At 36.0% G+C, this 12,309-nt stretch overlaps 1 protein-coding gene across 5 annotated transcripts; it reads right to left on the reverse strand.

Annotated features, from left to right (window-relative positions):
- Window positions 1–2,590: 2,590 nt before the first annotated feature.
- Window positions 2,591–10,726, reverse strand: LOC121854269 (mitochondrial import inner membrane translocase subunit Tim16-like). Of its 5 annotated transcripts, XM_042348812.1 has the most exons (5): window positions 10,220–10,575; window positions 8,547–8,631; window positions 6,685–6,893; window positions 5,509–5,687; window positions 2,591–2,965 (listed from the first exon to the last, which is right to left on the reverse strand). In XM_042348812.1, the coding sequence occupies exons 1-5, from the start codon at window positions 10,220–10,222 to the stop codon at window positions 2,941–2,943; spliced, it is 501 nt and encodes a 166-aa protein (XP_042204746.1). In that variant the 5' UTR covers window positions 10,223–10,575; the 3' UTR covers window positions 2,591–2,940. The 5 variants fall into 5 exon arrangements, 4 of the variants coding, with proteins under 4 accessions (XP_042204746.1, XP_042204749.1, XP_042204747.1 ...); XM_042348815.1 differs by lacking the exon at window positions 8,547–8,631 and having other exon boundaries at window positions 10,220–10,726; XM_042348813.1 differs by lacking the exon at window positions 5,509–5,687 and having other exon boundaries at window positions 10,220–10,520.
- Between the last annotated feature and the right edge of the window lie 1,583 nt (window positions 10,727–12,309).

The raw sequence follows: 12,309 nt of genomic DNA on the forward strand, positions 1-12,309 counted from the left end.
GACCCTTTCAGGGGCAGTGGGGTTCATGATGAAATCACTAGCAACTGTGTGAACTCCTGTTGGAAGGCCCTATGGCCTGAAGCGGTGAATGATTTCACTGGCTTCCCCTCAGTGGAGCCCCAGATGACACACACGGTGCAGGTGGCAAGGCAGGTTGGTGGGGAGGGTTTTGGTGACATGAAACCAGAAAAAATCAGAGAAGAGCTGGTTGGAAACACTGGAGAAGAGTTAACTAATGAAGAACTGGCTTCTTTACTAAAAGAAGATGAACAAGATGATCAGGAACGAGAACTTGGTCCAGTTGATTTTGAGGAAAACATCTGGACATTAGAAAAAATTAACAAAATTTTGACATTCTTCAGGCAAGGAAAAGAAGCACTTCTGGAATTAGACCCATCTCTACGCCACACACTGAAGATAAACAGATGTGTGGACCAAGCACTATCACCACTCAATGAAATCTACAAGGATTTAAAGCGACAGAGATCTCAGCTCCCCATCACACTATTCTTCTCCAGAGTTCCCAAAACACTAGCTTTAACTCAATCTTCTGCCACTTCATCATCAACTTCTTAGTCATCACCTTACGTCCAGCTAGGGAAGAGTTGGCAAGGATCAAGAGGAGTCGACACCTTAGGACAGTACAGTATATGTTATTTCATGTTTATCATATTGTCTTATGCCCATCATCATATCATTCATTACATATATGGGATCTGTATTAATCATCATTGTCATCATAGGAAGAAGATCCAGGATGACTGGCGAGTTCAGATATTCAATGTTTTTGTCTGTCTTTGTTCATAATACCTGTACATATAATTATTTTGTATAATTAAAATTAAAGTAACCATACAATGAGAATTTTACTTACCTTTCATTGTTCTTTCTTGAGGTGTACAATCAGTCCAATAGGAGATCATCACACCTCAAATACTTCATTCCACAATTTAGTTTTCTAATTTCTATCCACATACTCTTTCAGTGACTTATTATATAAAGCAGGTCTATTTTGTACCATACTAATTAAATTTTCAATACAATCCTTATCTGCATTAAATTCCATTTCAAACAAACCAACACACTATCGAGGTACAGACGGTGAAGACTTCGCCTTCGGAATGAGGTGAGAATCGGCTGACAGTTCACTGCCAATGTGCTCGCACACGTTGAAACCTGCATACACAAGCGAGTTGGCCAACTATTCCCTTGCAGACAAGTTGTAGCATATCACACTTTTCAGTCGCCCAACTATTGAATTGCATGTGTGAGCGCTCCCATTTGGCTCTATGGTTCTCACTTATGCAATTAAACTGTTGGCTGACTAAAAATTGCATGTGCGTGGGGGACCTTAGTGTTGGTGATGGTGAGTGGTGATGGTGGTTAGTGTTAGTGGTGGTGATGATGGTGGGTTTTGGTGGTGAGTATGTTAGTGTTGGTGGTGATGGTGAATGTTGGTGGTATTGAGTGTTAGTGGTGGTGGTGAGTGATGATGGGGAGTGTTGGTGGTGATGGGGAGTGTTAATGATGATGGTGAGTGTTGGTGGTGATGGTGATTGTTGGTGGAAGTGAGTGTTGGTGATGGTAAGTATTGGTGGCGAAAAGTGACCCAAGTGGTCATAACGACTTTCGGCTTTAACGGACCAACCTTCCACCCAATTAATCCATTATATTGGGTGTTTACTGTACTGTACTGCTAAGCTCTGCCATCATTTATTTAGTGCTGAACGTGTTGGTGTATATACTCAACTATTTTATTCGTTGAATACTATTTGCTTGTATTTAGTTATAAAATTACTAATAGTTTATGGATGAAAATTTAATACGGTACAGAAATATTGTCGATAGGTGGACAACGTGTACACAAAAGGAAAAAAGCTTAGAAAGCAACAAAACAGAAATAACATAAAATAAGAACTGTACATAATCTTTTCACCATATCAAAGCTAGCTCTACATTGATTACTTTGCTTCACAGTATGGAATTAATTCTTCATATACAGATGAAATGTTGTGCTTTTGTATGGTGTGACCGCATACATTACAAAATGATCCTACTTCAGTACATGGATGGGAAACTGTGGCCCATGACCACTGAGGGTGTTACAGTGGCCTGAGATCATATTTGAATTCAATGTCTTATGAGGGCCTGTTTTTTTTTTTAAATTGGTTCATTTTTTTTCCAAATGTGTAAAATTACTCTGAACTAAGAGTCACTTTAACATATTAAACACCAGTGTATGGTGTAAAGCTACTAGTTTTAATTTTAATTTATAAAAGAAAGTTTGTTTACACCGAACAGGCTATCACACAGTATGGATACTGCAATATATGAGGAGTATTAATGGGGCTGAGCTCCACAGTATTTCTGCCAAAGTACAATGTGTGTAATTAAAAAGTACTGGAATGAGATGCAGTTATTTTTGCTACCATTAGATGCAGTTATTTTTGCTACCATTAGTCCTTTTTGAATAAAGAAAATATTTAATTTTTAACACTGAAATACCTTTACAGTATTCCAATAACTAAATTCATTCAAAGACAAAACTGAAAGAATAAAACAAAGTTGTTGGTAAAAAACATTTCCACACTACAAAATTAATTTTATTTACAAGTCATCACAATTGAAAACATCATACTGTATGTATCGTCGAAACAACAAATAAAATGTTAAATTACAACAAAATTCTAAACTGGATTTACATATTTTTGACAACACAAGCCATAGTTTTTTTCTCTGTGTATGAATGATGTGGGGAATCAAGAATGTTAACAAAAGTAAAAGTAAATAATGCCATTTGTGCTATGACATTGCATTTTTATCACTAAATGGAATACAATACCCAGTAATAGGTCTAACGTTTGGGCAAACCTCACAAGTTAGTTTCTTGTCTATCTTCCTTTTTCTTAACTTCTTCAGCAACATTTTCCATTTCTAAGTCTATTCTTTCCTTAGCACGCACAATCTGCAGTAATAAGTTTGAAAATAATTACAAGTATAAATTCATGTAAATGCACTGTATAGTAAATGTATTGTACATCCTCATGAAACAATGATCCTTTGGTGGATATTCTGAGGAGGCATTAATTGATATGATTGTCCCTAGAACACATCAATATTTACCATAATGTGCAACTACATTATGTGAAGGTTTTGGAGAAGTGATTAGCATCCATACGTCTAGTTGACGTACGGCTGCTGAAAGAACATCTGAAAACAGTTCTGTGTAAGATCACTCCAATCAAATTTAGGCACAATTAATTTACTAATTATGTATCGATATCTATGCATTACCTAAGTCAATGCAACAAAGTTAACAAACTATTATTTAAATTACTTTAATCAAACATAAAATATATACTGTAGACAGGTATCACTGAATATTGTAGTAATATCCCTGATTGCCAGAATAATTGGTGAAGAAAGTTTCAGTGTTTGAGAGATTTCCGGGTATTGAGACGAATCCTTATCCCGAGAAAAAATCACTTTACAGAACTTTTCTCGGCACTGCTAAATGTTTCTGAAGCTAAACTATACATCTGGTATGGAGCACTGTTGCTAGGGAGGGTTAAGTGCAGTCAGACAGCCACATAGCTGTATTCAAATAAACAAAATATACTAATGTATCCATTATACTGCACTCACCAGCAGATGCAGATGCTTGAGCTTGTAATTCAGGCAGGCCAAATGGTGATATGATGATACAGAATGGCTTGTCTTTGTGGTGTACCATCTACTGTACTGTATTAGGTGTTGCTAACTGTCACTTATATTCCATGAAGGAGGGATTGTACATGTGCTGCATACTGTACATACACCCTCTACACACTAGCCTACATTAGGCATACAGTACACTGTTCACTTTGCTATATACTGTATGCACAGTACTTTCACACTTACTGAATGTACAGTAAACATGGGTCCCCAACTTATGAACAAACGCTGATACGAACGAGGTTAAACTTTAAATATACAGTATTTTATTTACCTGAGGACTTATTGTTTACGTTCATTTACTGTATTTTGTCATTCTATATCTTCTTTTCGCTTAAATTAAGTGATTTTAGATGTAAATAAGGACTTAGGCTATGATATAATGGGATATTAAACATTGTTCTGTAAGTACGGCAAGCACATTGCATGTGTTTTGACTTACGTACATTTTCAACTTAAGAACGTCCACAGGAATGGAACCCATTCGTAACTACAGTACAATAATAAGTTTTTACGTCTTAATGCTGCTTTAACAGTATCCTTGCCAGTTGTATCCTGGTACAGTAATGTATAATACTGCACAATGCAGATCATGTGCATGAGCAACAATAAGCAAACAAACAAAGTTTGTACAAGAGTAGAAATGGCAGCAGACAATGAACAAAAGCGTGTCATGATGCTAGAGTTTGAGATAAGCTGCGAGATACATCAGCCAATCATAGGTATCCCATACAGTCACATGACAGTAGTAACCAATCACACCATACAAGAACTCTGAGCTTACAACCTACATTCTCCATGCAACTAGCCCGCCCACACACTCAGCACATGATGCAATCTCTCGGAAATTCATTTGCATGCCCAAAATAGAGAGGTTTTTTTAATTTCCTGGAATGAATATTTCTAGGGAATGAATATTCCAGCTATCAGGGATATTACTATTATCAAAAAACAATGTCAACCGTTCTGAGATGCATAGCCAAAAGGCTACTCTACCCATGTAATAGTTCCCTATTGTTGACTCGCCACCAATAGATTTACCTTACAATGGTTGAATGATGATGCCTTGGATGGCTGATCCCCTAACCAGAGATATGTTACTGTAATTTAAAAACAGTGCAAGCAAGTAAATAAGAGATTGACATTTGTGTATAAAGTACTGAGTTTTCATCTTACTGAGAATGTACTTACTTTGTCAGTGGTGGTAAATGTACAAGTTTATGCTTATAAAGTCCTGGAAGGAGTGAAATAAGGGTCATATGTATTAAAATAGCTGTCAAACCCCAAATGCGTGGTTCAGACCCAATATATACTGGTAAGGTATAGCCTTTTGGAATTCTTTTAGAACGGAACTGAGTTTGTTTTGCATTCCGAGAATTACAAAGGCTTTTGACAGAGACTGCAAATACTGACTCAACTTCATCCTCAGACAATTTTAAGGAAGATGGGTCAATATGTCCTACATAAGCTAGAACTCCTCTTATGGAAGTCTCTCCTAACTTGCTGGGAAGAGGGGGCATCATTCCCCAAATATCAACAGTGGATCGGTTGATACCAATTTCTTCCTCAGATTCCCTTAGAGCAGTAGTAATGAGGTCAGGATCACCTACATCAGCCATGCCCCCTGGAAAACTTACTTCTCCCCCATGATTGTTTAAGGTTCTGCACCTCACAGTTAACAAAAGTGACAATTCTCCATCTACATGACACATAGGGATAAGTACAGCAGCAAACTTCTCAGGATCATGAGCAAAATTTCTGGAAGCAATCGTCTTCTCCATGCGGCTGACACACCTCTTTCGATTGGCCTCAGACAAAACTGTATCCCAAGTAAGGGGAGATGTGGCAAATTGTCTAGCAGGGTAAGTTGAGACTGGGATAAGAGACTCTGTTGCCCTTGCCCACAACCCTGAGTAACCTGCTGGTGAGATGGCCAAGGCACCGACCCTCTTCCACGTTCCTTCCATGGACATCTATGAGGAAAGCCAGGAATCAGCTACAACCAGTTGCTTACTTAAGGAATGAGCTCATATAATTGGTTTATTGCAATTTCGTTTTTTGCATATATTAATTTAAAACCTACCATAAAAAATTATACTTGTAATATCTGCCAGCCACTGACAAGACCAAATAAAAATATTCTGAAATACTTCAAACATAAAAGAGAGTTAATGCCTCTGTATGAGGATGCTACTCTTAAGTCTAAATAATTTCAGTCAACTTTCATTTATACCAAGAGAAGGAAGCACAGCAACCAATACCTGTACTCACACATTAAGAATATTCATCACTCTTGTCATTTTACCATTTATGACATAGATCAAGTGCACTTACACTCAACATCATTGGCAGTTGGCACCTCTCTTATGCTAAGTTTATCAACAATTTGCATTTTTACATGTCTAACTGGTCTGGGGTAAATACATACGTCCTGTACATGACAGTTGTATCAAGTTATTACATATTTTCATTAATTTCACTCTACAAAGAATCCCAAATAATTCACAATTTTCTCACAAACCCTTGTGGGTTCCATAATATGGTTCCTGAACTACAGGTTGGGGACCACTGCTGTATACAATACAAGTATTCCTCTGCAAATGAGATCACCAGTTCTTGAATCTCAATATAATTTGACAAACTATCAAATTGATTTATCTCTAAACTTGCTTATTCTAATATACTCTATCCAAATGTTCCTCCGAAACGTAAATTTAAATAACGGAGAGGTGCAGCCTGGGAATCAGCTTGGCGACAATTATGTTCCACCATATGCCCAGGAAAGTACCCTCGTTCAAGGCACAAGATATCACCCCTCCTCCCAAGCTCCATTTGCTCTGTATTCGCTGTAAATGAAATGCTCTCTATTTATCTGTGAATATGCCCGGCTGGAAAAATGAAGTACATGGCTCTTTATTGACTGTTGTACAGCCATGCCAGGCATGCAGCTTAAGAGAGAACATTACTTACTTTACTCTGAATATAAAATGATCCTCCTTTAGCTTTGTCGTTGATACTGAAAAGATATTCATAATTCTTCTTTATTCTCTCTAAATCCAATTCTTCAACATTAAGTATTTGTTTGGCCTCTTCTAAGCTCATCCCCAATTTTTGATTTGTTGCCGAGTGCTTGGCACCAGCAGCTCCACCACCTGCTCTCTGTGCCGCTGCTTGGCTAGCTGGAATGGAAAATAATAATCATATTAATTATTACAAAGTACTTATAAACACTCAAATTTTAATACATGAGGCAGGACAGTAAATTATTTGTTAATCAGTAAGGGAGATGGACTATATATACTGTACATGAGATATCTACTCAGATTGTGTGTTTAGTTGCGCTCCTGTGTGTTTACAAAGTGAACAAAATTAACTGATTTCTTTTCAGAATAGGCTTTCCAATCTGGAGTATTATGAGTCAAGAGAAAATTTTAAATTAAATTTGAGGAACCACCAAGTTGTTTCAAATTAAGAGGTAAATCAGTTTTTAGAAGGATTACCGTTGTTCCTCAATAACTTAAACATCACAAATTTTTAAAACTTATCAGTTACATATTTTAAGACCTGTTGAACAACAGGGATATGGTAATACTGTACTTCCTTTGGGTGTGCACCTAAAACATGTTTTTTTTTTTACTAATATTGTTCAGGTATTGAAAAACTTCTTTCTTACCTCTAGACAACCACAAATCCAGTGCAGGAATTCCAATTTCTGTACCTTTATTTTTCAAAAGATTTCCATCCACAACAATGGATCACATCAATCCGCCACCCCATCATTGTGCTTCAAGTATTGTAGACCTACCAACGCTTACCAGCGAATGTTCCAATTGTCAGTCAAAATGTCTACCCACCACTGAAATAAGATAATAAAACAAACCCTATCCTAATCTAATCATCATACCCCCAAATAAAATATTTTTCATCTTTGTTTCATTGTTGGGTTAGGTTTCATTGGTTCATGTTACCGGTATCTTGAAAGTAGTTGGGTGCTAGTAAGATTTGGGTGATTATTGATGACTGACCCGCCGCTGATTTTTCTTAGAAAATGATTTTAAAAATGCCGCAATTTCACTATGTTTTACAGTGGACATTAGCATTTATAGCAAATAAGTTAAAAAGTAGTTATTTCAAAATTAAACATAACCTTGCCTTAGTAGATAAGAAAAACAAGCAGCAGAATGTTGTCGGAAGACTTCACCAACCTAACTAACATTACCTAACTTCCTAGCTGTGGGGTTCTGTTCCCCGGCATATTAAACAGAAAAAACTTACTAAGATATTGTGTAATTTTAGTATTTTGTGGATGTGAGAGCAGCCGCCTGGACTTAGAGTGGATAGCGTCAATATGATTGGCTGTTTACATCCGGGACACCGCATCACTGTCGCATTGCCACCGAGAAGACAAAGTAAATGTGTGCCTAGGCGCCTAATTATCTACCAAACGAATAATTTTCCAAAGAAATGATTATCATATCAGAACTCACTGATGAAAATATAGTAAGAAAATAAACATCAAAACAAATAATGCATCAGCTGATTAAGTCATCAATATTAGCCAAGATTTGTTTGTAAATATTACGGGAATTGTACAAAATGGCATAAGTTGGATGTGGTCCATTATACACAGGGAGAAAAATTATAAAAAAACAAAATACAGTACTGTGGAAAAATTACAATTCCAGTAGTACTGTACTGTACTGTACCGTACTTGACATACAGTTTTCTTGAGGAAAGAAAAATGTTTTTACACAGCATTACCGTAATCAAAAATAGGTGGTGTAAGTGCACACTCAAGGTAAGTAATACTGTACCTTTACTAGGAATATTACCTGCAATTTCTTGCCGCAGAGCTTTGGCAAACGCCCGACCCACCACTTGAGCACCAGCAATGACTAGTTGAGCTATGTGCTTTGCCTGCAGAATAGACAATTAGTGCATTGTTCACCTGAAGTAAATGATTAGCACTAAGATAGAACTCCAACACTGAAGTTAAAACAAGTGGTCAGGATTTATTTCGGCCACTACTCATGGTTAATGGTCTGAAGAATAAGTTAGATATTTCAAGTGTAACTCATGAAAAAAAGGTAAATACTGCACAGTGAACTGGAAGACAGTCGTACACATTAACCAGCAACTTTAGGACATTTTTCTAATGAATATAAGTGACTTCACACTCCATGAAAAAGCCAGAGTTTGGGGGAAAAATATTTTTTAATATTATTACACATTATTTTTTTCCCCAAACACTGTTCTACATCTGCATGTTACAACACCATATCCACTGTTTACATATAGGACATTTTGTTTCATATAAGGAAAGTAACAAATACTCCTACATTATATGATTTATTGGTTATATTATGAAGCAACCTAACCTCTCTAGCTTCTTAACCTAGATTAGATTACTGTGGCTATGGCATGAACAGTCAGTGCCCTGGAAGCACTTCTGTGGATGAAATGAAACTTCCTGGATGTAAACATTAGAGCTATGGTATCCTAGTGCATACAAAACCCCACTATAACAAGCTACAGTTTTCCTTAGTTTTCATAATTTCATACAACAATACTAGAGATAAAGATGGGTGAAGGGTGCTGTATTTCAATGTAAGAACCTGATGGAGAAAATGAATGGTAAAGATTAGGTAGACAGCCACAGGTATATAGGGATATAAAGCAGAAAATAAAAATAACAATAAGTACTCTACTTTATTTTCTTCAGAAATATATATTTTTAGATTCTTTTGCTTTTTAAATCGCTTACAAAACTTTACCTATTACAGAAAACTTTAAAAAGCGAACAAATTTAGTAACAGGTGCCAAGACCTATGTTAAGAAACTTTTCAATTTAAGAAAATTCTTCAGTTTGTCAAGAACAGCCCAAAATATGGTGGAGGAAATAAAGTTTAGCTAAACAAAAAGTTCATAAAAACCTAACCTAACAGCTCACATATCAGTTTACATGACTTACCTAGGATTTTATTCGGTTTAGAGTAACCTCCCGCTATTTTACCGTGAGCGCACTCTGGCTAATTGTCCATTAACGGTGAACAACACAAGAACTATATTTGGCCTGACTCTGGTGGCATTTGGTATTATTTCGCCATAAGTCGATAATTTGTAGCTGTAAACATACCTAATCATCTTTGTTGTGCACGGAAACTTATTATAAAAGAAGTGAAATTTACTAAAACCTAATAGAACCTGACCTAACCAACCATAAGAAACTTAGCTGGTTACAGTAAAATATCCACAACGAAAACTTTGAGGATTCTTAGTTTTGCTTTATCTTCCTGAATACAAATCAATATAGGGTTCCATGATTGTCCTCTACCGAATCTTACCCGAGTGAGCCACTATTACAATACATCAACTAAATCTAACAAACTTAACTTAAAATAACGTAATGAATTCCAAGACAGTTACTAGGACTAACATCCAGTACACGGGCCTTGACCTGTACACTTGAATTATAGTTAGCGTCTTAGTACATATAAATACTTACCATTCTGATGTGTAGAAGTTTCCGTGGTTCCCAACCTTAGTATACGAATATAAGTCTTTAGAATCTATTGAAACATGTCGAAATTACACGGTTTGTATGTTAACAAGGCCGCACGTCGTCTGCTAACGGTCTCACACAGTTAATGGACTTTGACAATTTTGTAACTGTAGTATTGTTGACCAATGTATTTCTCTAGCAAATTCAAGGTTAGCTTTCAATAGGTTTTAATGCAAATAATTGGTGTCATCATTTAGGAATTAGCTAAGCAATAAGACAAAGAATAAAAGATTCAAGTAAGCTGAAGAGGATAAAGGTAAAAGTACTCACTCCCGCACAACAGCACGAGAAAAAGTTGTTTTATGTTAAAATATATATATGAGATTTGATGTTTTAGCTAATTAAATAAATCCCACTTTTTTTAAGGAATATTAATGACTATTGTACGATAAAGATATAAGAAACCGCACTCGGGAATTAGGTAGTTAATCCAGTTGTTTTTCTCTATTTACAAGAAAGACGATTTAGTAAATAGATTTCAACTAATAATTTTTATGGTATTCAATTATTCTAATAAAATATCCAAATGATAATATAATTTACCCATATATTGTTGCGTAATGTTAGGAAACTGTGTTTGATAACTAAAGGTAACACTCGGAAGACCAGCTGACCTTTACTCTTACCGTGATCCAAGGAACATCATAAGGAACTAATATTAGTCTTACGGGAGTAACTCAATCCCTATTAGTTATATGCTTATCCGAGAGATGGAGCAAAATCGCTGGTGTGTCGCCTGTCCTTCCACATATTTTGCCCTTCAAAATTGGGTAGGTGGCGACCGTGGGTGGCGGACTGGCGGTAGATATAAATATGGTTCCAAACGCCATCTACCGTTGTGGACTAACAGAGGCAATAATCGAGAGCTAAGGTTTCATTTCTTCCCGAACGACAGAAAACGGTAAGTTCACAGTTATGTGGTTGATTCATAAGCAGTGACGATTAAATTGTAGTTTGATTGATTGATTGATTGAAACATATTATTTAGCCAGAAAAAATACAGATACAGAGTGGATAATAATAACAATATTAACATGGCTGAGCCAGTTGAGAGCCTGAGCTCTCTTTGAGGCACCTGATATATACTATGCATTTATCTTAAGGAAGTATTATGTAACATTTAGTATCATCTGGAATAGTACAATAGCATGGTAGTAATAAGTACATCGCATAATGTTACCACGGTTATCACTTCAATATTTATTTATTTTATTATATATATATATATATATATATATATATATATATATATATATATATATATATATATATATATATATATATATATATATATATATATATATATATATATATATATTAGAGTGGAATTTAAAAACATAAGTATATTGGGGAGCAGTACAATCTGGGCTGTACAGTGATAAGGTTGAACAAGAGGACAGAGCTTTCAGGATTATGTCTAGTTGGCAATTATGCTTATTGCAATGGTAATTACTTATTTATTTACATGGTAATTTCCGATAAAACGGATTTGGTGGTACAGTAAAAGCAGATACTGTAAATATAGTAAGTGTTACAAGAAATATTAATACTTCGACAATAGATATTTTTTTAGAGATGATTTAAAGGAAGGAAGCGTAGTCTTTGCTCGGATGTGTGGGGGTAAGTTGTTCCACACCTTCACACCATGATATTTTATGGAGGTCTGGGACTGAGAGGAGCACACGGGGGTGGTCTTAGTAGCTCTGGGTGCCTTAAGTTGTATCTCTGATTATTCCGGAACTGGAAGTAATTATTGTCAAGCAAGTGATTGATAGATTTGTAAACAAAGAGGGCACAGCAGTAAGTGTTAATATCCTCGAATTTTAAAAATTTCAATATAGCAAATTTTTCGTTTGTGTGATCTGTTTTTTTCAAGTATGTCATTGTCCTTACAACTCTCTTTTGTGCAGTAACCAGAGATTGTGTTTTTGAAGAGCCAGAGGCCCCCCATAGTGTGACAGTGTATCAGGTGTTGGTAACAAGATCATGATAGATTTCTTCCATTGCTGTGAGAGTGAGTGACTGTCGAGTGT

Source organism: Homarus americanus, unplaced genomic scaffold (genome assembly GCF_018991925.1).
Source record: "Homarus americanus isolate GMGI-L3 unplaced genomic scaffold, GMGI_Hamer_2.0 scaffold54443, whole genome shotgun sequence".
NCBI classification, from domain to species: domain Eukaryota; kingdom Metazoa; phylum Arthropoda; class Malacostraca; order Decapoda; family Nephropidae; genus Homarus; species Homarus americanus.

Coding starts and splice junctions, on each gene's coding strand:
- LOC121854269 (XM_042348812.1), bottom strand. Junction 5,688..6,684: donor CATTTTATATTCAGAGTAAA/GTAAGTAATGTT, acceptor CTTTCCTCATAG/ATGTCCATGGAAGGAACGTG. Junction 2,966..5,508: donor TCTGAGGCCAATCGAAAGAG/GTGTGTCAGCCG, acceptor TTATTACTGCAG/ATTGTGCGTGCTAAGGAAAG.